This window comes from Aphelocoma coerulescens, chromosome 24, assembly GCF_041296385.1.
Source record: "Aphelocoma coerulescens isolate FSJ_1873_10779 chromosome 24, UR_Acoe_1.0, whole genome shotgun sequence".
NCBI classification, from domain to species: domain Eukaryota; kingdom Metazoa; phylum Chordata; class Aves; order Passeriformes; family Corvidae; genus Aphelocoma; species Aphelocoma coerulescens.
Window position 1 is genome coordinate 1,477,888 of NC_091037.1, and position 26,241 is coordinate 1,504,128.

General features: G+C 49.8%; 1 protein-coding gene across 11 annotated transcripts in view; it reads right to left on the reverse strand.

The window, feature by feature from the left end:
* Positions 1-639: 639 nt before the first annotated feature.
* NCAM1 (neural cell adhesion molecule 1) overlaps positions 640-26,241 on the reverse strand; it is an 85,515-nt gene continuing 59,913 nt past the window's right edge. For 2 of the 11 annotated variants that reach the window (XM_068994529.1, XM_068994528.1), the window contains 7 exons: positions 25,735-25,785; positions 24,745-24,780; positions 15,684-15,808; positions 14,897-15,077; positions 6,522-6,729; positions 6,039-6,155; positions 640-3,196 (listed from right to left, as the gene is read on the reverse strand). In XM_068994529.1, the coding sequence (XP_068850630.1) occupies positions 3,082-3,196; positions 6,039-6,155; positions 6,522-6,729; positions 14,897-15,077; positions 15,684-15,808; positions 24,745-24,780; positions 25,735-25,785 (833 nt within the window). In that variant the 3' untranslated portion in view covers positions 640-3,081. Of the gene's footprint in view, positions 3,197-4,299; positions 5,062-6,038; positions 6,156-6,521; positions 6,730-8,793; positions 12,319-14,896; positions 15,078-15,683; positions 15,809-20,554; positions 20,558-23,815; positions 23,858-24,744; positions 24,781-25,734; positions 25,786-26,241 lie in introns of those variants that run through there. The other 9 variants (XM_068994531.1, XM_068994530.1, XM_068994534.1 and 6 more) reach the window with 6 other exon arrangements.

The following is a 26,241-nucleotide window of genomic DNA, read 5'->3' on the forward strand; positions in this document are numbered from 1 at the left end:
CCCGGCAGGTGCTGGTGGAGGTCCTGGGGCAGGCTTTTGGGAGGGGTGCTGTGTTTCCTTCCAGCTGCCCAGCTCTGGGGGTTCCAGCACACACAGGTGACAAAAGCAGCCAGAACTCAGCACAGAAGGGACAAACTGTGCTCACCCACGGGGACGGAGGCACCAGCGCTGCCCCCGCACTGCGGCTGGGCCATGGCTGCTCTTCATGGATTCATTTCTTTGGGGAAAAAGAAAGGAATCCTTGGGACCACGAGCCCAACTTGCCCAGGGCTCCATGGACACTGCTGTGATGGTCATGCAAGGGCTGGACTTGACACCAGGCTTGGCAACGAGGCCCCATCCTGCCCCAAAAGCCGCCCAGGACGGGCGGGGAGCCTCTGCCTGCACCTCCATCGCCCTCCCCGTGCACCCCAGGAGCTGAGGAAAACAAAATGCAAGAAACCCCACACTTAGCAAATGACAAGACCATTGTTTTTCACAGCTGGAAATGGTGTGATGCCACTGGAACAGACTGCATACTCCCAAGGAATACATGGATACAGCCTCCACACCCCCCTCATCCTTCTGGGAACGCCAGAGTCAGCTCGGGTTGCTTTTCTCATTTAAAGGCTTCTGCTCTTTGTAAGAGTTGTTCTCTGTTTGTTTTTTTTTGTTGTTTTTTTTAAATGATTTTAATTCCTGAATATTTATTTTTTTGTTTGTTTCTCAAATCTGAACTAGCGCTACACCTTCCACATCCAAACTATGTTGAAGCTTTTATTATTTCAATACTATGACAAAAAACACGGTTCACACTAAAATAGTCACGCACCCACAGTGCACAAGCTTGCAGATCTAAAGTAGAATTAAAAAAAAAAAAAAAAAGGGAAAATAAAAATAAAATAAAAAAAAAAAAAAGGGAAATAAAACCCAAAACCCCAACAGGAGGAACATCTCTATACAATGGGCTGGTCTCTCCCTACACTCCTCTGCCTTCCTTCTGCTCAAAGCTCCTTTTCACCCCCAAATCTCAGTGTTGCTCCATGATTCCCGATAATAAATCCAATTAATCAGCTCTCCCACCCCTAAATCTGTGTTTCTCCATGATTCCTGATGATAAATCCCATTGATCAGCTCCCCCCATCCATCATTTAACCCAGGTGCTGCCTCACCCCCCTCCCCAGCTCTGCAGGGTGCCAGGGGACATCCCTGGCACGGAGTTCCAGCCCCTGCTCCCGATTGCAGGGGTTGGGTCCTGCAGGGCACAGACCCAGCACACAGGAGGGGATGGGATGGACCAGGAGGGTCCCTTGGGAGGGACCTCCAAGGATCACCTGGTGGAGCTGCACCTGCAGGAAGGGAAGGGGCTGGAATCTGCCCAGCGCCTTTGGGCAAAAACATCTTTGCTTTTATTTTGGTTTTTTTTTTTTTTTAGGGTCAGAGGGCATGGTAGTTACTGAAAGTGGTATTTTCTGAAAACTGGTATTTACTGAAACTTGAATTTACTGAAATTGGAGTAGTTTTCTGAAATGGGGATTTTCTGAAATCGGTGTTTACTGAAATTGGCATTTTCTGCAACTGGAATTTTCTGCAACTGGAATTTTCTGCCATGATCAGGAGGGATTGATTTGGTCACACACCTGAGCCCAGACCAGCCCAAACTGTACAACCTCCCTTGTGCTCCTCAGAGCTCCGGGAGGGTTCCGTGAAGGAAAGGGGAGAATGTCCTAAAAAAACAGAGATGGTATTTCTCTTATGCAGTCAGGCCCAGGTCCAGCAAGGGACTTCAAACTAAATTTAAGCACAGAAGGATTTTCTCCAGCAATTCCCTCACCCCAAGCAGAGCCTGGGGATTGCTGGCTAAAGCCCTTGACTGGTGGCAAGTGGTTTGAACACCCCCACCCCCCAAAAAAACCCCAAACCAAACCCCAGCATCGCTTTTCTTCTTACTCCAGTAAGAAATAATAATAATAATAATAACAATAATAATAATAATAACAATAATTAAGAAAAGAGAAAAGGGGAAACGACTACTGTAAACATCCATGGCTGAAAATGTCTCCCTTTGCAAAGCAAGCATGCTGCTACCCTAGTGTCTACAGGACTGGATTTACTGAAAAACCAAAAAAAAAAAAAAAAAAAAGAAAAAAAAAAAAGAAGAAAAAAGGCAGCTATTTTACACATCCATTTCAACACAACAAAAGTTAAAAAAATATCTGTCAATTGTAAACACTGGAAAGAACCCAAGTTGGCAAAACAAAACAAAAAATTGAACGTAAAATTTAAAAAGAAATGTAGAGTCTGAATACTGCAAATTGAAATACATCCCCCGAAGCTGCAATTTTGGCATTCTTCCTAAAAAATAGATAATAATAAACCCCAAATAAAGGTCTAACGTGGCGAGCAGGATTCAGTCACAAAGAGCTCGAGACACTTTGCATACTGACCAGATACAAGGTGAACAGAAATTATAACTTATTTATGAGGCTTTACATATTTCAAACTCGACTGAAAAGTATAAAAATAAATTGTGGACTTTGTTCTTTAAGCACCAGCTGTGCCCAGCAGCACAGTGGTTATCTCTGCTATACTAACAAAGGAAACAACAGGGTCTCTTTTCATTTTTTTTGTCTTTTTTTGTGTTTTTTTTTTTTTTTGTGTCTAGGACTACTTGATTTTGAGCTTCCCAGCCACACTGCAACCAGCATTGCAATTTTTGCTTGTTTGAATATACACAGGGCCAGCTGAGCCCTGATTTGGTGACGGGTTTAACCCTGTTTTTAACATGTTTTACTTTTTCAAAGCAAGTGCACAACAAATAGAACCTTTCTAGAAATCTCAAAGAAACCAAGAAACAAAAATCAAAAAAACCCAAAAAAAAAAAAAACAAACCAAAAACCAAAAACAGAAGAAGAGAGAAAAAAAAAAAAAAAGGAAAAAAGAGACATTCCCTCCCTCCCCCCATTTATGCATTTTCTGGTTGGTTGTTTTGTTTTTCTCTTTTAAAAAAAGGCAACAGACACTAGAGGAATGAGATGGGTGTGTGGGTTGTGATTTCAATGCTCGGGTGAAGGTTTCTGCCGTCCCCTCTGCCGGTGCTGATCATGCTTTGCTCTCGTTCTCATTTGTTTGTGTGGCTTCGTTGGGCACCGTCTTCACTTCTGCGGGAGGGCTCTTCCTGTCCTGCACGGCGCCTTTGTCCTCTGCGGGCATTTTCCTGGGGAAAGGCAGCAAAGGGCACACTTTAGAGGCACAGAAACACCGCCTGGGCCGAGCTAGCCACAGCGAGAGAGCGTCAGTCTGGAAACGAATCGCCTTGGGAGAGCAAAGCCAGCACTTCCTGAGGCAGGACTAAGGAACACCAAGCTCAGCTCCCCCACCCTGGGTCATTTAGTTCTAGATTAACCTTTCTTTTGGCTTCTCCTGCCCTGGGTTGGCTCAGGGCTCAGCTGCAGGGCGGCGAAAAGGAGCAGCAGGACAAACTCACACAGCTGCAGAAGGATTTGGCTTCGGCACCCGAACTCCCTGCTCACACAGCCTGACACCTGAGCAGCAATCCCTGTTTTTGTGCTCCTACAGGAAGCCAGTCCCGAATTCCCCAGGATGCTGCAGGAAGGGGAACACGGAAGACAGGAATTCTGTCACAGCCATTTTCACAAGTGGGAGGGAGGTGACCACCCTCAGAGGTGACAACTGCCAGCCCAGGCAGAGTCCAACATCTGCAGCACAGCTGGGACCCTCCCCCAGCCCCCAGGTGCTGTTTTCACTCTCCTGCCCAACTCGGGGTGCTCCCTGTCTCAGCCAGGCTCACACTGCCCCAGCCTCCTCCTGCCAGCTTGGGGACAACTCCAGAGGCTCCAATGCTGTCACCTTTCCACAGGGCACTGGTTGCTGCCCAGCCTGATGGTGAGTGAGTCCTGAAGCTGCTCTGACCTGCCAGGACATGGGATTTGGGGGGTTGTGCTCATTGACCTGCAGGACCTCAGCACTCTGAGGAAAGCTCTTCCTTTTACACCAAACTAGACTACTTCTGATCTCTTCCATAAAAGAGTAACCCAGGACAGACAAAGCTGCACCAGAGCCTAAAGAGCAACACGTTTCTGATAAATCCCCAGCCTCCCTTCCTCTGCCTCCCTGGCACAGCCTACTCCTGCTCTCCTCCTGGCACCTTCCAAGCCAAGCCCTGTGGGCTCTCGGGTGAGTTAGTTGGCTCAGGAAACAGTGAGATTAGTCAAGAGAACACCCAACAGAGGACACAGCACAGCACCAGGGCACGAGGGACACAGCACACAACCAACACAAGAGTAAAGGCGGCCGTACTCGGTGTTTGCGGGCGCGGCGGGGGCAGAGCTGTCTGCAGCAGCAGGCTCGGGGGCTTGCCCACCAGCCCCGCTGGCAGCAGGAGGAGTAGCAGTGCCAAGAGCTGCAAAAACATCCTTTGCAAGATCAATGTCTGGTGGCTTGAAGGTCCCTTCGTCCATTTTAAAGTCCTCGTTCTGCGAGGGGTTGGCGGCGCTGCCCGAGGCAGCCTCGCTCTTCACGTTGCTCGGGTTCTTGGGGGTCTCTGCTGGACTCTTCACTGTGCTGGGCTGCACAGGCTCCTTCTCGGGGCTCTTGGCCACCTCCTGCTTGGGCTCTGAGGGAGCTGGAGGGCTCGTGAGGTTGGCAGGGCTGGGGGCGGCCGGCTTGTTCCCGGCTTTGGCGGCGTCGGCCACCGCGGTGCTGGGGCTGAGCACGGCCTGCCCCGGCAGGACACTTGAAGACAAATTACTGGTGGCCGGAGCAGAGCTGGGGGTATCGCTGAGATCAACAAGAGGGGCCACTTTGGGGGTGGAGGAGGGCGGCGACGACGCCGAGGCGGCGGCCGCGCCTTTGGCCGGGGTGGCCTGGCCGGGGGCCGCGGCGCTGGCGTCGGGAGTGGCCGTGGCCGGAGGGGCAATGCTGGAGGTCAGCGTGGTGGTCTCGCTGGTGGGGCTGTTCTGGGCAGTGGCAAAGGTTTCAGTGATAGTGTCAGAGTTAGTGGTGCCCGTGGTGACAGAAGGCAGCATGTCCTCCACGGTGGCCGCAGTGTCGGCGGGGTGCCTGCGAGGGGGACACGGGGACGAGAGAGAGAGAGAGAGAAAGAGAGAGAGAGAGACAATGAAGGCCCGAAACGACAGCAGGGAGAGGGGGCAGAGAGGGAGAGTGAGGACAGCACACACAAGGGACATGGAGAGGGACTCAGGAGCAGAGACTTGCAGAGGTCAGACATGCAAAGGGAGCGAGGCTGGGATGGCTGAGGATAATCAGGAAGAGAGAAAAAGCCAAGAGGACGTGACCTGCAGGAATGGCTTGCTCATGTGCAGTGTATGGGCTGAGGCAAATGGGATCCTGTCAGCTTGCAGAGACTCTCCTCACCTAAAACTTTCAGCCTCTGCCCCTGACCTCACCAGGCAGCTCTCTGCCAACTCCCTGAGCCTGCAGCCCTGTGCCACCTGTCACCAACACCACATGGCCCCAGCGTGGGACCCTGAACCCAACCCCTCACCTTGTCCTGTCCTTCTGCTGCAGGTTTGTCTGAAGGCCTGCACAGCCCTCATCAAACCTCAGCTCCTTTTCTCCCACGCACATTAATGCAGACTCAGGCCCCAGTTCAGCTCTCAATTCTCTCTCAGAATGCTCGGCCCTGCTGTGACTCCACATCCAGGGCCCAGCTCCTGGGGAGGATCTCTCCCCACGGGTTCAGGCTCTCACCCAGCACTGCTGGGACAGGGTTCACGCAGGGCTCGCTGCCAGCTGGGGCTGATTTTGCTCTGGATCCTTTGCAGTGACCCTGGACAGCGCTGGACCTCCACACTGGACAGGCTGGCAGAGCCGTTCAGGAAACACTGCTTCCTTCCCCTTTCCCTTCCAGTGCTGGAAACGGGAGTCACTGAAGCTTGAGAGGAGGCACTTCCTCACTGGCATGTGGAGATTTTACCTTTCTTCCTCTCTTCCTGCCCTAACTCATGTTCCTGAGGGATTAGGGCAGCTGAGGGCAATGCAGTGACCCTGTGCTAGGGCTGGCTAAGGCCACATACTCTGGCTCTGTCAGCGGGGTGGTCTCGTTGGGCTCCGTGTGCTTCCCCCCATCGTGGTTGGGGGTCCTCTCCTCCTCTGTCCGCACCTCCACGATGGGCTCCTTGGACTCATCCTTCCTGTAACGAGGGAATGGCATGGGGAGGGATGGGCTCCTCCTGCAAAGACAGGCTGCAAACGTCCACAGTGAGAGAGACACACGGGGCTGAGCGGGGAGCGCTCCCTGGGGTCCCTCCTCCTTCCCCAGCACACAACTCCGGGGTAACATCCAGCACTGGGCTGTCCAGCACTGAGGCCACCTATTTGATGGCTACCAACAGGAATGAGACAAAAAAACCAGAGGAACAACTCCAGAAACACCTTCCTGGAAGCACAAAGCAAAACCCCAGCACCCTCCCCACAGAGATGAGGGCCCACAGCTTCCTGAGGCAGCTCCTTTTCCGTGAGCTGAGCACAGAGGGAGGGATGTGAGGGGCAGTACTCACGAGAAGGCCGCTTTCCCCTCCTCCATGTCCTTGCCCTTGGCCCCCGGGCCGGATTTGCCGCACAGGTTGACGGCGATGCACATGAGCAGCCCACACTTGTTCAGGAAGTAGCAGGTGACATCCACGGCCACCAGCAGCGCCACGAAGACCACCACGAGGATGCCAATGATGGCAGCAGTGCCCAGGCCCGAGGCAGGGCTAGTGCTGGCTTCAGAGACCAAGGGAGAGAAGAGAGAAGGCGCTCGGGTTAAACCTTGGGGGTATCAGCGCTCAGATTTGGCTGCACTTAAGTTGCTTTTAGGAAGTCCACCCTTTCTCTAGCAGCCCTGTGCAGTAACCAGTGCTTTTTCCTACAGACCATTTCCCTGAAAGGATGGGCCTGATGGGGCTTTTCCCATCCCTGTTGGAATAAAGCCTCAGGAGCAAACTGCAGAATCCTCTCCTGCTGTGCACACCCCCAGCAGGGCTCCTGCTTCCCACCTCCTCTTCCTCCTCAGGAGGAAGGGCCAGAGTGGCTCTGGCACTGCCAGTCTGGCCCAAGAACCAGTGGAAGCAAAGCCCAGACTCTGCAGCAGGATTTTTCCCGGTGGGATACAAAACACTGGGCGATGCTCAGTGCTGGTGAGCCCCTGAGGTGGTGAAACTGAGGTAAAGCCCTCCCTGGAGCTCAGGTGACACCCAGCTCTCCAGAATGTGTTCACAGCTCCCCAGCCTCTCACTACCACAGCCCCTGGAGCCCCAAACCCTTGGAATCTTTGCTTTGCAGAAGCCCCCAGCAAAGCCCCTTTATCACCTCAGCCCCATTTATGCCCTTCCCTGGGCTCCAGACAGAGCCACACGCTCTGCCGCGCATCTTTTTGTTTAAAAACAGGAGGCTGAGCACCCTTACCCTGGGGCAGAGAGGTGGTGTTTCATTTTGTGACCCTGAGATGGATCAAGGAATGCAGATTCCAGCAGGATAAGTAGGGAAAAGCCACTCTGAGGCACCTGACACTGGGATCACGAGTCCAGCCCCTGGCCAGAAGAACACTGTCCCACAGCCCCAGCAAGCTGCACAATTACATGAATTAATCACCCTCTGATGCCTGCAGGGAGTGAGGAGGGCACGGATTTTCCCTCTTTGAATGTGTTCAGGATCCTTGGGTGGATTATTCCATAACTGACGTGCTGGGTCACACTCCCCATCCGCATCCCCTCTCTGGGAAGGGGCTCCTTGGCAGGCTCCTGAAGGCGAGCCAAGGGCAGCAGCCCAGGCAGGATCACAGGATCAGAGTTCCCAGGGTGCCTCCAGAGCTGGAGGGAACTGGAATTTTCCCCTTCTGGAAAATTCCACTCACACCGGAGCCCTGCTCTTTGCTTCCTCTCCCCTCCCAGCTTTTCCAGGAGCTGTCAGCCCCCCCAGACTCCTGCTGGGACAGCCACAGACCCCTCTGCTGCCCCAAACACCCAAGGAGAGCCCTGAGCAGGTACCACCCTCCCCTCCAGACCCTGCCCTGCTCCTCTGCCCCGGGAGAAGGAGGAGGATGGAGGTGGTGAGAACCGGGGCAAGCCTGCAGAGGAATGTCCCTGTTTTTGTGCTATTCTGGGATTTTACACCTCAGGCAACGAAACTGGGCCAAGGTAATTGTCTGCAATTTGGGTTTCTAGGCTGGTAAGGGAGCCCTGCAATTTGCAGGAACTTTCAAACCTTATCTATTAGTTGTGGTTTCATAAATCCCCGTTCACGGCATGAATTGATATTCAAAACCTTCCAGGGACTGGCAATAAGGAGAAATAATACAAAAATCCTCCACGACCCCATGAACTCGGGAGGCTCTTGGTGCTGCCTTTCTTTTTCCTTGTAAAGGAATTTTGCTGTTGCTATAAAATGCAGGAATCATAGTGGGGATTATTCTTTTCACAGACTGTCCCATCTGATTAAATGAAATTGATCTACAAATACTTTGAAGAACCATTCCCTCCATCCTGTAGCTGGATTTATGTTGTATTTAATGAAACTAATATTTAGACATCCCTTAAGGGTTTGCTGGGACCTAAAACAATTCTGTGTACAAAGGAAATGGATAAATAAATGGGCTGTGGAGCAGCAGCTGCTCACACTGTGTGTGTAATAAATGTAATAAAAAGATGTTGGACATTTCTGACCCGATCCAGAGCACATCCAACCCTTCCATTAATCCCCTTCTGCCACTCTCAGGACTAAGAGGAATAACATTTCCACCGGTTAAATAAGGAAACACAAACCATTAAAGAACTTCTGGAGTCCTTAATTCTAAAGAAGTGAAGAATTTATTAATTACAAATGATATTTTCCAATGGAAAATGAGCTTCCTGCAAGACTGGCTTTTCTAATCACCCTCATTTACAGCACGCAGTAAAATCACCCATCAGTTTTACTCTTGGTACAAAAACTGCCCTGTGAGAGAGAGCTCAGCTGTGGCTTCCTAGTGGGGTCTCAGCTAGAGAATGTTCAGGCACAGGCAGGCAAAGAGACAAAAAGGGATGGAGAGAAGCAGGGGGGACTCCAGGCATTTCAAAGGTCCTACAGGATTTGGCAAAAGAAAGAAGAATGAACAAAACAAGTAAAAATCCATTTGGTGCACCCAGAAACAAAACCCAGGGGAGAAGCTCTTTGTTCTCAGCGGATGCCAACAGCTTTCATTTGCACACATTTAAGTTTCCTTTGCACGAGGTTTTACAGAGCTGCTCCCTCCCCAGCTCACAGTGGGGAAAAGGACCCTTCTGCCCCAGTGCCACCGGCTCTGCCAGCGACACAAACCCAGGTTTCACATCTGGGCTTGTTCCCAGGAGCACACAGCAGCCTGGGGAGCTTTCCCTCAGGACAGAGCAATGGGGATTTCCCAAACTCCTGCTGGACTCTGACCTCAGAGCTCCTCCAAGCTCTGTTGTTTTCCTACGACTGACTCCCTTCCCAGGGATGAAAAAGGGACTATCAGGGTATCATGGAATGGTTTGGGCTGGAAGGGACCTTACAGCCCATCCAGTGCCACCCCTGCCATGGGCAGGGACACCTTCCACTGTCCCAGGCTGCTCCAAGCCCCAATGTCCAGCCTGGCCTTGGGCACTGCCAGGGATCCAGGGGCAGCCACAGCTGCTCTGGGAATTCCATCCCAGCCCCTCCCCACCTTCACAGGGAAGAATTCCTTCCCAAGATCCCATCTAACCCTGCCCTCTGGCAGTTTGAAGCCATTCCCCCCTGCCCTGTCCCTCCTTCCTTTGTACATAATCCCTGTTTTTCCTGTCAGCTCCTTCAGGTCCTGGAAGGGGTATTTAGGTCACCCCAAAGCTTCTCTTCTTCTGAACACAAAGAGTGACAACAAAATCCTCTTTTCTGGAGTAAACCAACCCTGCCCCAGCTTCCCCCCCCACCTCCAGCAGCTCCAAGAGGCAGGAGAACTTGTATTTAAAACCTTTTAGGTAAAACCTTTTTTAGGTAAAACCTTCTGTTTATCCCCCAGAACCTTGGACGTGCAGACACCTGCAGCTGCTCCTGGTGGAGCAGGACATTCCCAAACATTCCTGTCCATGAAAGCAGCCAAACAATGCTCTGACCAGCAACTCAGAGGACATGGAGGGACTTCACCAAACTGTGGGAATCCTGCAGACCCTGCAAGGCTCTGCAGCCCCTCACCCACACGTGGGAACTGCCGGTGCCCGTGGCATGAAAACCCCGGGGTTTGAGCATCTTCTGCTTCCAGGCCTGAATCTCTGCCTCCTCTCTGAGCTGACTTTTCTAAAAACTCTTTTTAAATTTTATTTTACTCACATCAAAGCCTGGGACCTTGAACACGGGACCCCGAGGGTCTGACAGATCTCTGGTATCTGGGATGTTACAAATCTGCACAAATTAGTGGTAAAAAACCCCAGTTCTGCTCCTTATTTTCACAAACAGAAGGAAGCACTTCTTGAGTGTATTCCACGCTGCTGGGCTCCTGTTTGCTGGTGGGTATGGCATTAATGTCAGCCACATAAATGATGTCTCAGCTGCTTGTCAGGGCTCTGCCACAGAGAATCCTCCCCTGCCCTAAACCCCTCTCCTGGGGCAGAAGCACCTCCACAGGTGCTGCTCTCTCTCCACACCACACTGTGCAAAGTTATAAAGGTAATTTTAATGACTGTGATTTTGGTGAGAAACATCTCAGCCTCAGGCACTGACCTCCCACTGTGGGTAAGGGGAAACCCACAAAAAGCTGATCCCAGATCTACAGATGAACTCAATGAATCCAGTTAGAGGGGAAATCACACCATTTTTTAGTGTTAGGATCATCTTGCTGCACTTCAGTAAACTCCAAAGCTCTAACAAAGTGTCTACACTCTACAACACTGGAAATGAGGGGCTCTTGTAAAAAAAAAAAAAGAAACCCACAGGCTTTTGTGTGTGACACCTGCACCGAGTTTTCATTTACAATTCAGACAGAGAAGTTCACAACTCGTAAGGAACAAGATCTGAACAAACACAGCAGAGCATAAAAGGCAGAGTCAGACACGAGTGAGGGCAGGATTTTGTTTGTCCCTGGGAGGATTTTGTCAGAAAGATGAACCCCACCCAGCTGAGAGGGTTTGAGACCTTCTGGACAGACACTTCAGCAAGGGAGAGACCCCAGATTTTAGGAGAGCATCAGAGGGGATGGATTCCTATCACAAAGAATTCAGTGGGGTTGGTGTTGCTGGATTGTTTCTTGTGGTTTTTTTGGTGTGGGGTTCTTTTTTTTTGGGGTGGGGAGTTCTGGTTGTTTTTTTTTTTAAGAAGCAAAGAAAAAAAACTATCTGAAGTTTGCTCAAGGAAATTCCCAGAATTTGCTAACAAAGATGGTTCTAGTGCAGTTTAGACCATGGGTTAATCCTGTCACACGCACAGTTCACCAGAAATATTATTAAGGATCAGTAATAATAATTTTGCTGGTCAGGTAACTTGATCCAAGCTAAGATTTTCTGTTAGAACAGCAAGGAAAGGGATCTCTCTGTGATAACACAGCAGTGGAAAACCAGGGAATGTTAGAGAAGCATTGGAAATTTGTGTGTCCATGGGCTGTGTCTGCCCAGCTCCACTGTGGGCCAGGAGGAATCTGCACACGAGGGAGTGACAAGGACTCGACCACGAGAAGAAGGAAAAGCAGCAATGCCCCCAGTGTGATTCCCAGCAGATGTTTATAGTCAGAGCAGCACAGCAGGAAAACCTTCCAGACATTTGAATCCACATGCAAAAGCCCCCAGAGACATCTGGGCAATCAGCAGGATGGTCTCTGACAAATCTTCTCTTTCTTTTTACAGTCTGTGGGTTTGGGTTTGTGGATGGGGCCTCCTTTTGCACAAGATCAGCACCAGATGTGCAGAGAAATCAGTAAAAAGCAGGATCTTAAAGGCTTTCAGCATTGCACCTTCCTTTGATGAAAACAGCAAGCAAACAATACAAAAAAAAAAAAATCTTTCTTTCCATCCGTTTAAAAGGGCAAATTCATTACAAGTAACAAAAAAATGTTAAAGAGAAAAAACTTGGCTTAAACCTTTTTTCCTTGTTACAAAATACTGACTCTTTCAAATTAAACATTTTTTTAAAGTGTTCTGTGTTTGTTTCTTTTTTTTTTTTGTCTGAACTGACACGATCCTCTGAAGTAAAATTATCTCCTTTCACACCTTGCTGGGACCCAGGCCTTCCCAAGCAAATATTGCTTTATTTGACTCTTTTTTTTAAGTTTCTAACAGAGCAAAAGCAGAGTCACTGCAGAAAGAAGCAATGAGACAAAGGAGGACGATGCTGATGGACTTCCCAAGGTCGCTGCAGGTGCCAGACAGTGGTTCCCAGGAGGGGGGAATATGGTGGTTTTAAAAACAAATTTGGTGCATGTGGCAAGCGTGGATGTTTCCCGTGAGATCCAAGGTGACCATGGATGACAGACATAGGAAAGGAGTCGGGGGAAAAGGGAGAGAGGAGGGAAAGAAAGGAAGAGAGGAAGAAAAAAAAGAAAGAAAGAGAAAGAGAGAGAGAGAGAGAGAGAAAGAGAGAGAAAAATAGATAAAAAAAATTAGGTCATAAATACAGAAAACATAAGAATCAAAGGTTTATTTAATCTCGTAAATTAAAATGGCTCAGGGTTCCAGGAGCAGCACGTTCACCACAAAAGGGTCAGAAGCTCAGCAAAGCCCAAAGCTGCAGAGCAGGGTCCAAGGCAGGGCAGGTGGGGTTTGCAAGCAAATGAGATTAAAAATGATGGGACAGAAGGGGCTCAGCGAGAAACACAGGGGAATGGGGGGCTGTGTGTGAGGGGACAATGCTGCCTGCACACAGGGACAACAGGGAAACAAGAACAGCTTTGGTGCAGCAGAGAATCCACCTGCCTGTCCAAGCCCTTCCCCAAAGCCTGGATAACAGATCCACATCATCCTGAGGGAGCACCACGGTCTCAGGAACACTCTGACTTTGCCATTCAGCCTCCCAGCTGCTTGGCAACTACTCCAATGCCAGGATGATTATTATTATTTCTGAAAATAACACCCTTATCCTTCCAGCCACCCTCGGCACAGGTGAGGGGAACCAAGGACTCTACACAATAAATGCACATTTTACTGCAGGGAATCCCTGGTTATTGCTGTCAGGCACAGCACTGGCTCCAACTCCTGCACAGCTCATTTTGAGACAAAAACACAGAAATGCCACAAAACAACAAGGAAAGGAACACACAGAGCCTCTTCCTGCCACAGTTTGGCAATAAAACCTGTGGGGCTGCACAGCAGAGAAAAAACCAACCTGTCCCTGGAAATATTTTCCTCAGTGTTATCAGTGTGGGGATCAGGGAACACCTTGGAAGGCCAAAATGACCAAAACCCTGGAGAAAGAGTCACAAACCCAGCAGTGATCATATCACTGCACACGGACACAGCACTTTCTGAGGACCAGTTGAATTCCAGCTGCTGGGGCAACCCTGCATTCCCCAAAACTGCTTTTCCAAGTGCAACATTGGAGCAGCAGCCTCAGATCCCAGCTCCTCCTGTGCTTCACACCAAGCTAAGCAAGGAATAACTTCAGAGAGGCCAGGGAAGTTTCACCTGTGATAACAAACCAGGGTTTCCCCCATTTTTTAGAGGGTTCCTGCACATGTTACAACTGGATTTAAAGGGCTCAGAGGGGGAGCAAGGATCAGAGCTGTTGGAAATGAGAATTACAGAGTGAGTTGCTTAATGAGTTACTGAGGGTGCTTCCACCCAGAACTACACCTTGTTCAAGCACCCCTCAGTCTCTCCTTTGCCCCATCTCCCTCCTCCTCACTGCCAGTCCCACTTTTCCAGCCCAAAGTCACTCATTTCTGTGCTCAACAACATGATCAGCCTCAGCCAAGGGGGATTTCAGCATTGCCAGGAGGTCTGAGCTGTTTCCTTCAGCCAGGGAATGGGCACAGGGGAGCAGGGCAGGGACTGAATTCTCAGGGAAAAACTGAAGGAAACTCTCTGGTTTCAAGTAAAAGCATGAGACAGAATGAAATCAAGTAAACCCCCTCAGTATGGGCTGTCAGCACCAACCCTGGGGGTGCAGAGAGGACTTGACTCAGCATCCCTCTGTCTTTAACCACCACAACTTTAATTTACAGCTACTCCAGCAATGCCCTCCTCAGGTTCTGGTTGCTTTGTGTGGGTTTCCCCCTTCCCTTTTTTAAATGTCCACATGTAGAAAAGAGATCCTAACTGTCCTTTCAACAGATTGCCACAAACTGCTCGATTCCAGCTTCCCAGCCAAGAATTCTGCTCGCTTTTCGAGCACACTAATAAGTACAGTCTGTCTTAAGAGCTTCCAGCAGCACCCTAAAGCTTTTATTTTTCCCTAATGCCCTCCCCAACATGAAAGTGTTGCTGTTTGAAAATTACTGTCATTTGGTAATTTGAATTGAAAAACGCTCAGAGAAAGATTTTCACTGCCTCCTCTTCCAACTGCCAGCAAACTCCTGATGCCTTTATTCCACCAAAGATGGACAAACAAGCAGGAAGGGAGATTTGGGAGGGAAATCTGCCTTGTGAAAAGCATCACCCTGCAGAGCTGAAAGGCCTATTTGAGTTTAAAACGGGAATTTCACTTTCTGCTCTCAGGAAGCTTCTCCTACCCGCTGCTCTTCGCACCTGACACAACGAGCCAGCATCCCCTGGGAACAGCAAGGCAGGGATTTGCCAGGGAGCGCTCCCACCAACGCCGTACATGCCTGCCACAGGTATGTACGCAGCCAAACCCCTCAGCCTTGGATGGGGGAACCAACCATGAGAGAATGGGCTTCAAGCAAGCGAGCTGCCAGGGTTACTGGGGCACATTAGGGGCGGCTCTGTGGCATTAATGGGCAGCAGAGTCCACGGGAGAGGCGGAGCAGCAGTACCTGGGATGACGGTGGGCTGGGCCGAGGTGCGGAAGGCGTAGTGGGCCGGCTTGGACTTGCCCTGCTGGTTCTCAGCGATCACGTACACCTCGTAGTCAGCGTTCCAGTCCAGCGACTTCAGCATCACGTGGTCGCTGCCCGACGGCAGCCGGATCTCCGGCTTCCACTCCGAGGAGTGCTTCTGCAGGGAGGGCACAGGGACGGCGTCAGGAGCAGCCCAGGGCTCGGCAGCAGCGTCACCCCACACAGACACCCCGAGGGGGGCCAGCGATGGGCCAGGCTCTGCTCAGCGTCACTGAACAGTGAACAGTGAGCTAAAACACAGCAAGTTCCGCCTCAACAGGAGGCAGGGCTTCCTTCCGTGGAAGCGGCACAGCTCTGGAATAGGCACCCAGGGAATGTTGCCCTCTCTGGAGACATCCCAAACCCACCTGCACGTGTCCAGCTTTGGCACGGGGCTGGGCTGGGTGACCTCCAGAGCTCCCTCCAACCCCAACTGTTCTGGGATTCAGTGAAACTGGCTCTGAGTGGAGAATGAGATGCCAAAGCAGCCTCTCTCCTGCTCAGAATCCTGTTTTCCAAGAAGAAATCCCCTCACTTCCTCCTCTCATCTTTGCCCCATCACTAAACTATTTTCAGAGGGCAAAAGCTGCAACTTCTGTTCCTCTCCCCCCTGCAGAAGTGCTCTTTCACATCTCAGCGTGTCAAATTTAAACCATCTGAGTGACAGAGATTTCTTTCTTCAATTCACCCCCTCCAAGAGCCCAGCGAGCTGTGCCACACTTACAGCTTTGTACTTGATCAGGTAGTGCCTGATGGGGGAGCCACCATCGTCCTGCTTGATGACGTTCACTTTGATGGAGTTTCCATCCTCTCCTATGTGCCCTTCCAGCTTGGGGGCGCTGGGTTCCCCTGCAACAACGGGGATTCAGCGTTATTCGTGTAAAAACAAAGTATTATCAAGGAAAAAGGACGCAGCAAAATCAGAAAAATACTTCATTATCCTCAGCTCAGGGTACCAGCTGACCCAGACACAGAGGACACCGTGTGTTTGGGGTACAAGTATTTGCCACGCCCAAGGATTTCTTACATTTGCACAACACCAAATCTCCGTTTTTGTGTGTGCTGGAGTGGAGTCAAAGAGATCCCACCCTCCCCCAAGAACATCCCCAAGCAGTGACCAGTTCCTCGCTGCCTCTGTTGCAAGAACTGCTGTGAAACACCTGGCAAACATCAAGAAGGGCTCTGTGGCTGCTCCTGGGGGCTGGGGATGTAAAGAGCATCACTGAAAAGGACCTTGTGCCTCTCACACAGACCCAGGTCTGCACTCTGAATTTGTTTAGGGGTTCTGGAGTTGCTGCACCAGAGGCTCACTTAAATGAGGGTGAAAACACTGAACAGAACCCCAGAGTACATCCTGTCACTCAGCCTGCACTGGTGGAACTCCAGTGGGTACTGGAGAGAGCCGGACCCCTTCACTCTTCTGGAATAACCATTTTTAGGAGAAAAAAAGCTATTATTTCCCAAACTGCACCCCTGCCATCAGCAGAAAATGGAAATGTCCCTTCCTTCTGCAGGGCACACTGATTTACAGCCCCATCCCTGCAACCCACAGCTCCCAAACTGCTTCTCCTACTCAATTCCTCCACACCACGGGAGGATCCCAATCCCACCTTGCACCTCTGCTAAAAATGCCAAGTACAGAAGGTCTGATTCCATATTCACACCCCCTGGATTTGTGTCCAGCTACTCATGGGCAGCACAGGCATTCCTGAGTGGCCAGAGGAAGATGCATCTTCCAACATCCTCCAGAAGTTCATCTTCAGAAGGAATTTGAAGCCCTCTCCCCTTCCTCCTCCCTTTCAAAGGAGTATGAGCACAATTTTTTGGTGAAATACCCATGGGAAAACTGTGAGACCTGGGCTGAAAGTGTGATTGAAGATGCATTCCCTTTCCTTGCACTGTTCCAAGAAGGGAATCAATCACACTCCAGGAGAGTGGGACACACACATTTGTGTTTCACAACACAGCAGCTCCTCTGACGGATGTAGAGAGGCAACACTCCTTTTTTCCAGGTTGTATTTTTTCTTTTCCAAATCCTTTCCTTGCCTTTATCCCCATCACAAGGCTCCCACACACCCCCTGGACATTCCAGATGTGGATTCCACCCTGGGACAGCTTTCTTAGTGTACGCTGAACATAAAAAGGTGACACAAGGCTGGTTTAAGGCACAAATAAACAGGAGAGCTTCATCCTCAGCTGGCCATACTGAACATATCAGTTAAACAAGCAATTCCATTTTTACCCTCAATCCCAAAAGACAAACAGCACCACAAAGTCCCTGCTTTTGACTGTGGAGTTGACTGGAAGGAGCTATTCTGCACTAACTGTGTCGTGGTTAGGCACTGATAATTCACAGATCCCAGGAGCAAATGCCTGGTTCTGTCACTTTGTGCCCCACAGCAGCTCCCAGAACAGGCAGGGGCACTCCTGGCTGCTGCCCTGGGTGAACCCTGAGCCACCCGAGACCCCCTGAGCAGCAGTGCTGAATTCCTGCCATATTTGTGGCAGATGGACAGAACAAGACCAGCATCTCCTTGGTCCCCTCTAGCTCCGAGATAATTAGTAATGAGTACAGAGATTTTGAAGTGCTAAGGGAACACTGCACTTGCAGAATCTGACCTTTTATCCAACACAGGCTGGATTTTTTTTCCCAGTGATTGAGCACCAAGACTAATAGGAACACCCTTGGAAAGATGCTTATTTTTGATTTTAAATGTCAGAGATGCTGCTGTACTTTAGACACAGCCATTCCCCTGATTAATTACTTGCTTTGCCGAAACTTTTCTTACCTTTTCTTCACTCTGAATTACCTAATTTCTAGCTCCTGATTCACTCCTTCCTCCCCCAATACTTTAAATTCATTTCTGCTTTGAGAAACATTTCTCTTCAAATAAAATAACACTCCTAAGGGCTGAAAACCAACAGGTGGAGCAGTGCAAGCCCTGGTAAAGAACAGCTTTCTCTCCATAAATACACGTTTATTTAATTTATCTCAAGCAGGTGGATGCAATCCAGACACAGGGCTGTAAAATTAAAACTGGGTTAGTGTGTCAAACAGAGGAGGAAGAAGTTTAGTGGGAAAAGTTTAGTCCAGCAGAATCAGCAACCCTATAATGAGTGAAAATGTGAGTAGCTGAAGAGAGAAGGTGGTCAGCAGCAGGTTAGAGAAGGGACTCATGCTCAGCCATGCATCCTCCCTGCAGCACGGGGCTGCAAAGCAAACCAGCATTACAGGGGTGCTTCATGCCAGGGCAGCTCCGTTCACACACGGCAGAAATCGGCCTGTCCCACCCTCCTCAGAGCCTTTAAAACAGGGCAATCCTTTGAGGACCCCACATGATGCTGCTGCTTGGCTGGCTGAGAGCCAGCAGCTCCACAGAGTCCAGATTTCCCCTGTATAATCCTCAAATATCTGATTAAAACCCTCTCTGAGCAGGAGGGGTGCAGGACCTTGTGCTCCCAGTGACAGCGCCGAGGGACTCAGGCTGAGCCACGCTCAAACTTCACCCCCAGGACACTCAGCAAAGGACAAAAGGCCCCCAGCAGGTGCTTTACCTGTGGAGAAGCTCTGCCTTCCTTCCCAGCAGCCAGGTTTAACTCGCAGGAAGGCAGCAGCCTTTGCTGTGCTGGGAATCCCATCCCTGCAGTGCCCCTGCCAGGGCTCACAACCCAGGGGGAGCTCAGCCATCCCCTCCCTGGGCTCCAAATGAACTCAGGGTGAGTCTGATCAGTGAAATAAGGACTTTTCTCCAGGCTCCCAAAGCCTGAGTGGCTTCCCAAACCTGCTGGTGAGAGGGGAGCTGAGGGCAGTGCTCTGAGCCACTACATTTCCAATTTATTTTTCATCCACTCCCTGCTAAGCCATTAGCACCAATCCTCTCCTGCTGCAGGGAAGCAGGAAATGTTTCCTGCTATCCTCTCAACCCTTTGGTTTCTCTTCAGTGCTTCCCTGCCCTAACACTGGTCTGTTGGATTTCAGAAGTTCTTGTTTTTATTATGTTTTTCAGAGGTGCCACAAGCACCAGGAGTGGGTGCAACTTGAGGTGGGGAGAGAAGAGAATAGGAAAAATCTGCACTTTAAACTGAGTTTAAACCCTCGCCCAGCTGGCAGCAAGGAAAGGTCCTGCATCCTCCCTGCGCTCAGAGAGGAGAATTGGCAATTTTGGCAGCAGAGGAACGAGGAAAGGGCTGATTTCTGCCATCTTTGAGCACCACGTAAACAGGACTGGGAACAGACACCAGGGAGAGCCTCCACGAGGGGCAAAAACACCGAGAAAGAACAGGCTGGGGGTCAGGGGGCACACGAGGGAAGCAAACAGCAGCAGCAGAAATAAGAACAAAACCAGAACGTGCAGAAACGAGACAGCCACGTCTCCCATCCTCCTGGAATTCCACCAGAGGGAAGAGACCGGGAACAGGGTCCTTCTGTGCATGCAGTCATGTGGGAAGGTTACTGGTGTTAGTTTTGTTTTCCTGGCAAACCCCAGCCTAAATCCTTTCCTGGGGGTGGTTCCAGACAAAAAGGTGATTCCAGAACTCCTGGATTGTAAAAATCCAATTGCTGCCTGATTCTCACAGTTCCTTGTTTGGCTGGGGCAGCAGAAAAGCAGGAGCTTCCCTCCCTCCCTCCGCCGAGATCGTGCACAGAGTGAAGCTGTAAAAATCACAACGCTGCAGGAATTGTTCTTCACCACCCCACACTTTGCTGGAGACTGATCCCATCTCCAGGAAGTGCCAGGGTCAATCATTTGCTTCTTGATTTGATGAGGATCAGCAGCTCCTGCGAGCTGAGCTCAGGTTCAACTCTTGCCAGGCTCCCAGAGACTCCGTGGGAGGAACGAGGGGCTCTGGCAGGAAAAGTGCAGCAGCACCTCTGATGTGAACTGTGTGAGGTCTGGCTCCCAGCAGGAACTCTGTGTGTGCTATTCTATGCATGTAGCATTTTATATAGAGTATTTTATAATAGCATGTTATATAGAGTATTTTATAATACAGCTCTCATCCTAGCTACGCTTAAGTTTCATTCACAATAAAAAGAAAATTATTTCTTAAATCAAATTGTGATACGCTTCCCAATAACCAGATTTCATAAGGAATTCAGGATTATTTTGGAAGGCTATTAAACATGTACAGTGTGGATGTGTGCACATATCCCTCTGTAAATGTGTGTTTTATAGGGTCAAAATGCTGCTAAAGCAACAGGAGAGAGGGTGCTCCCAGGATCTGAGCCTTAACCTCCCATCAAATTCGAGTCTGTGGTTGGTACCCTGAGAGGCAAAAGGATTTTGGCCTTTGGTGTTCATTCCAGAGGTTTTTTAGCACCGTCCTAGGACAGTTCCTTGCAGGACTCTGAGAATGCAGAAGCAAATGACTGAGCCAAGTGATTTTTTGGGGTTTTTTTCCTGTTTTCCCTGCAAGTTTTTTCCAGCTCAGTGCAGCAACCTGAAGTCGAGTTCTTCCCATGCAGACAGTGACGAGCAACTCCTCCAAAAAGGCTCGGTGGGAAAGGATTTTTTTTTTTTTGGAATTTGGAGATCCCGGAGGGGAATCCTCACCCCAAAAATCTAGGCAACCAATCAGAACAAAGTATTTTACCTTCTGTTCACCAGCGAGGACGACATCATCAGCACCATGCAAGCCACATGACAAATTCACATGATACGCACGCACATGAGTTTGGTTGAAAGGAAAGTGGAGGAGGTCACATGGAAAATACAAAAAAATTAAAAAACTGATGTAAACAATGGGCAAGGGAAAAAAATCCACAACAGAATTACAGAGTAAATAAAATAGGAGCAAAATTAAATTAGCCAGCATATATCAGAAACACCGGGGGGGACAGTAAAACCGCCTGGAAAATAAGAATATTAAACCACAGCAAGCACTGAGTTATAGCCTTGTGTTAGGCACAGCTGCGTCACTGCTTAGTCATAGAAAGAACAAAAGGAACTAAAATCACTGTAGTGTGTGCCAGGACTGCTGGAGGAATCCACAAAACTGCTGGGAAGAAAAAGGGAATATTGTTATTCCGGGGCAGCGGAGGCAAAAGGGTCAAAATCAGCCCAAAACGAGGACAAACCTTGGCACCCCACACTGGTGTGCCCTCCCTCTGCAGCACAAACGTGCTCCTAAACAACAACAACAACTGCAAAGGAGTAAATCCTGCTGAGGGTGACCATTCCCAAGGACAGATTTCCATCCAGGAGCTGCGGCTGGATTGGGGTCAGTGGGGGCCACCCAGCAGTGACACCGAGGGGTTGGGGTGTGCAGGGGGGCTCTGCCAGCCAGGACAGGGCAATCCATCACCAACAGGGCCCAAGGAAGGCAGCAGCTGCTGGGAGAGATGGAGGAGTGCAGGGAGAGTGGCAGGGAATGAGGAAAAATCAGCTGCCAGCTCGGAGCAGAGCACTGAGCCCAAGCTCTGCTCCCCTTCCCAAATCACTTCATAACTCGCATTTCTCATGCTCGTGCCTCTGTCTCATCCTAATGAGGCTACTCCACAGTGCTCTGGTAGTTCCCTGTTAATTTGATGTATAGAGAATTAAACCCTTAATCTTTTGGGTGCTTGTCTCTGACAAGATTAAGGACAGACCATTAGTGGGAAAAAACTGATGGCACAGAATGTAAAATCCATTTGTTACAGCCAAGCTCTCAATCCATTCTCTTTGAACACAGGCTCACAGAACTCTGGGCACTGTGAAGGAGGGAGGTTTAAGAGTTACTGTGAGATTGCCTGCAAGGAAAATCAGTGTCTTCTGGTCAGGAAGAAACATCTCCCAAACCCCAGTAAGCTCAGCGTAACCTGAGATTTCAAAACAGAAAAGAGAGGCTGCCTGAACTCTTGAGAGGAAGCTTTAGGTAAAGACCAAGGGCAGAATTAGCAGCATAAATAAAATAAAATGGCTTGGATTGGAAAGAACCTTAAAGATTATCCAGTCCTGGGCAGGGGCACTTTCCACTATCCCAGGTTGCTCCAAGCCCCGTCCAACCTGAAAAAAAATCCCCGTTTTCAAGTGAGCTCAACCATTGCAAGGCAAAACAGATCCCAGAGCGGAGAGAGCTGCAAGGAAAACATCAAAACTGGTACAGAACTATTTACTGGAGCAGCCTCAGAGGGTTAAATCCAAGCAGCCACATTCCCAAACCTCTTCCATGCCTACAGACATCTCCCACACGCCACTGATCCCACCAAGCCCAAGCCCCAAAATGCAGTGAAGAAAACTCTGCGGCCTCATTAGGTTTCTGTCCCTGCCTCTGGTGCCACAGAGCAGCTCTCATTTCCTAATTGCTCCTGGTTTCATTCACTGAACTCCCGAGGTGAGGCAAGGGGAGAGCACAGATCACTCACAGCAGCAGCAGTAATTAAATGATGCAGAGCTAGAGGAGCAGCTGCCCCATGCCAGTGCCCTTCCTCTGCTGTTGAATTTCACATTTTCACAGGCTGCAGCACAACCCAGCATACAAATGTGGGCACTGTCTGCATAAATGCAGTGAATACACAAATAACAGCCCTGCTCCTGCTCAGAGCAGAGCCTGAACTTCAGTGCAGGTGAAAAGAGAAACTTTCACCCTCAAAAAGCCGACACCCCTCCTCCTCCTCCACACACAGCCCCCACAGCAAAAAACTGTGGAAAATGTTTATCAGTAATTAGCTCTTAGGATCTTTTCTGGGCAAAGATTTTTTTTTTTTTTTAAGGAACAAAATGTTCTGTAAAACATGAACCCAACGTTTTCCCTCCAAGGGAAGCTGTCTCCAGCCCACACATGAACAGCCAGGAGGAGTCTCTGCCTCCTAAGGAATAAAGAATGATTAGCAGCCCCTGCCCTTTGTCCTCTCCAGCCCATCCTCCAAGTCTGACAGGAATTAAAAGGTCTCTTCAGCACCTGAGTGCGTCAGGGATTGGGGTTTGGCACTTCATAAATAAAAATTGCTGCACAAGGAACGCGCTGGCTGTGGGCACTGGCAGACACAGGACATGTAAAGCCACATGTAAGACCATGAAACATGCCAGTCATAAATGCAGCATTAATTATAATTAATTATAAATTCCTGTGACTGGCCATACTCTCCCTCCATCCCAACCCCCAGAATCATCCCACACTTCATGCTTTTAGTGTTTTCCATTCAGAAGCAATGAACCATTTCTAACCCCCTTAGGTAAATACCTCAGTGACCTCTGATTCCCACAAACACACTTTTTATTATTGCAAATTCCAAACACACACATGCACCAGGTAAACTCAGATCTTTCTTAGGTGTTTTTCTTCTTCTTCCTTGACCACCCAACCACCAAGTGAGTCTGAATCCAGTTCCCACCTCAGACTGGGATTCCTTGGGAGGTCTGAGACCTCTTTTAAGGCAAGCAGGGCACTGAGGCTAAGCTGGGATCTCTCCTGCAGGATATTCTACCTCCTCATTTGCATCTTCTTCCAGCCTCCAATATCCCTAATTTTAATACCAACTGTATCTCCCTATATTCAAAGCAAACAGAGCGAGGTAGGGCAGCAAGGAAATTATTTTGCCTTTTGCAAAGGCAGCTTTATCACTAAAATGGGAAACAGGAAAGGAAAACATTCGTTTTGGAAACGGTAATCTGTGGGTTTTTTTTTTTTCCTCTTCCTCTCCCTCTCTGTGCTTCTTCTAAATCTCTTATTCCCATTTTTCAGCCCGTGCTCGGTGGAATGAGGGGCAGAGGGGCAAGAGTGGCACCATGCTGGGCTCTCAACATGCTCACACAGCAAACTGCTGTTAACAGACACCAAACAATGCCACAGAGCCCTGGAACTCCCTGGAGCCGGGGCTCCAGCAGCACAGGCAGCACTCCAGAGCAAGGGGAGCCGTCCCCAGCTACTCACTCGGTGCCGCTGAGCTCTGGGATGCGGCGGGAGGCTGGGTTGCTATGGAAACAGGAAGGATGGACAGGACACAGTCAAGGTGAGGCACTCCATGGGAATCAGGGGGAGAGGCAGGGCCAGGGGTGACAGGAGGGGAAGAGAGGAGGTTTAATGAGGAGGGAGGTGAGGGTGACACCGAGGCCGCGTGGCAGGCGGGTGTCACCCACAGAGGCTGCAGAAATCCTGCCCTGCTGCTCTTTGCCAAGCCCTGCCCGCAGGGAGGGGGGTGCTGGCAGCCCCAGGGCCCTCCAGGGGACAGGGAAGGCAGCCTGCCCTGAGGCTTTCTTCATCCTGAAGCGTCCTGGAGCTCCAAATCCCCAGTTTTACCCCCCCTTTTGGCCCCAACCAGCCCATTAACGGAATATTTGGGAGGCCTCTAGGAGCAATTCCTGAGGACCCCCCTCCTCCCCGCATGACACCCAGGGAACAAAGAGAGAGGAGGAAAATTGGTCTAAGAACCCTAAAGATGTGAGCACCTCAGGAAATAAATGAGTTTGGAGAGAAGCCTGCACTCCCCAGAGCACAGACTGTGCAAGCACTGACACCAGGATCTCCAGGGCAGAAGGACAAGGAATGTCTTTGCTTCCACACATCCTGGGAAGAACCCAGCAGGAGGGACACGAGCTGGGAGGGATTTCTCTGTTAGTGCCCACAAAACCTTTAAAACCAAAAGAATTCTCACTGCTGTGCCTCCAACAGGCAGAGAACTGCGGGGACACGAGGAGGGTAAACCAGACCTTGGGAAGCTGCAGAGCAGCCCCAGGGAGAGAGATGTGGGGGGAAAAACCTCCAGGGAAGCAGGAAAACAGCCAGGGGTGTTAGAAGTGCACCACACTCAGTGAGGAGATCATGCAGAGCACACAGGAGCAAACCCCTCCTGCCATACTCACTCTCTGCTGCACGGGACGTGGGGGCAGCAGCACTGGCTGAAGAAAGAGAAATAAGGTGAGCCAAGGGAAGGGAATCCTGCAAAATGCTGCCAAAACCCAGGAAATGAGAAGATGTGGAATGTGGGGGTGATTTTAGTGTTGGTTTGTAGGCTTGGGGGTTTGTACACGGAGATGTTTCGGTACCAGCCCCGCACACAGCACACACACGCTGAACACACTCTGGGCCCAAAAACTCCCCCTGCTCCCCAGGCCTTTGTTTGGCTTCAGAGTCATAAGGAAAATGAAACTAAGAAAAGCAGCGAATTGTTAAAATGAAAATAGAAAGCCAGGTCAACTCAGACGCTCTCCCAACCCCCAGAATTCTCATCTGTGCCAGGATAATACATAATTATCACTAATTACCTCATGGAGAGGCCCTCTAAGATAGACAGAAACTGCTTTTACTTATTGAGGGAAATTAAATAAATCAAAATGACTTCAGACTTATCCCAGCAGGCATTAAAAACTGTGTCAGGTTTTACATTCAGACAGAAAGTTGAAATAATAGGGCAAGGAAAACGAGTGGCTTTGGTTAATCTGAGCTGTAAAATTCCTGAAACATCTTTGTGACCTTCAAATCACACTTGGGGGGGAGACACAAATTCTTCCTGCTTTTGACTCTGCCCACAAAGAGGTGACTGGAATTCCAGCAGAGATGGAAAAAAAGGGCATTTCTGTGGTGCCATTTCCTCAGTCAGGATCCGAGATGGGCTCCGGGAAGGAGCAGAGAGAGAACTGGAGGACACAATGCCCAGGATGATCCCAGCTGCAAAGCTTGGAAGAGCAGGATGGATTTGTAAATGAAAAATGGGTTAAAGGAGGAAGAACTGGAACTTACCCTGCAGCTGGGGAGCACAGACTGGTTGACAGCCCATTGCCACATGAAAGTTTAAAAAATAAAGCAAAAGACTCCAGTACAAAAGTGATGGAATGTTCTGCAAAACCACCTACCTGTCCCCAGGTGAGGGCCATGAGGCTGGGCAGACAGGTCTGGCGGTGGGGCTGAAACAGAGCCTTTAATGTTCTTTTTCCTCTCTTCTCAACTGGATTTTCCCCTCTTCCTGCAGCACTGATGTGGATCCCCAGCCCTGCCCTCCCTGAGGGGCTGTTGGTTATCTCCAATTCAGAAGGGCCCCAACCCTCAGCCTCTAACCCTGACCACGATCAGCCTCATGGAATTATTTCTCCTGGAATTAACAGGCTCCAAACAATTTCAGGCTGCACAAGTATTCTGGAAATGCCTCCCAGGTGCCTCCCTAACTACTGCAATTTGCAATCCTGCCTGTCCATCTGTCCATCCATCCTTCCCCTTCCTGCTCCACTAAATCCAAGCTTTTGTCCAGTGCAATCTTTAAGGGGGAACTGCACAAGCGTGATTCAAAATTCGGGTTAAAAATAAAAATAGAAAGAAACCTCTCCTGTTTTTTACTTCAGGAATCTCAAAGAATGTGACAGCAG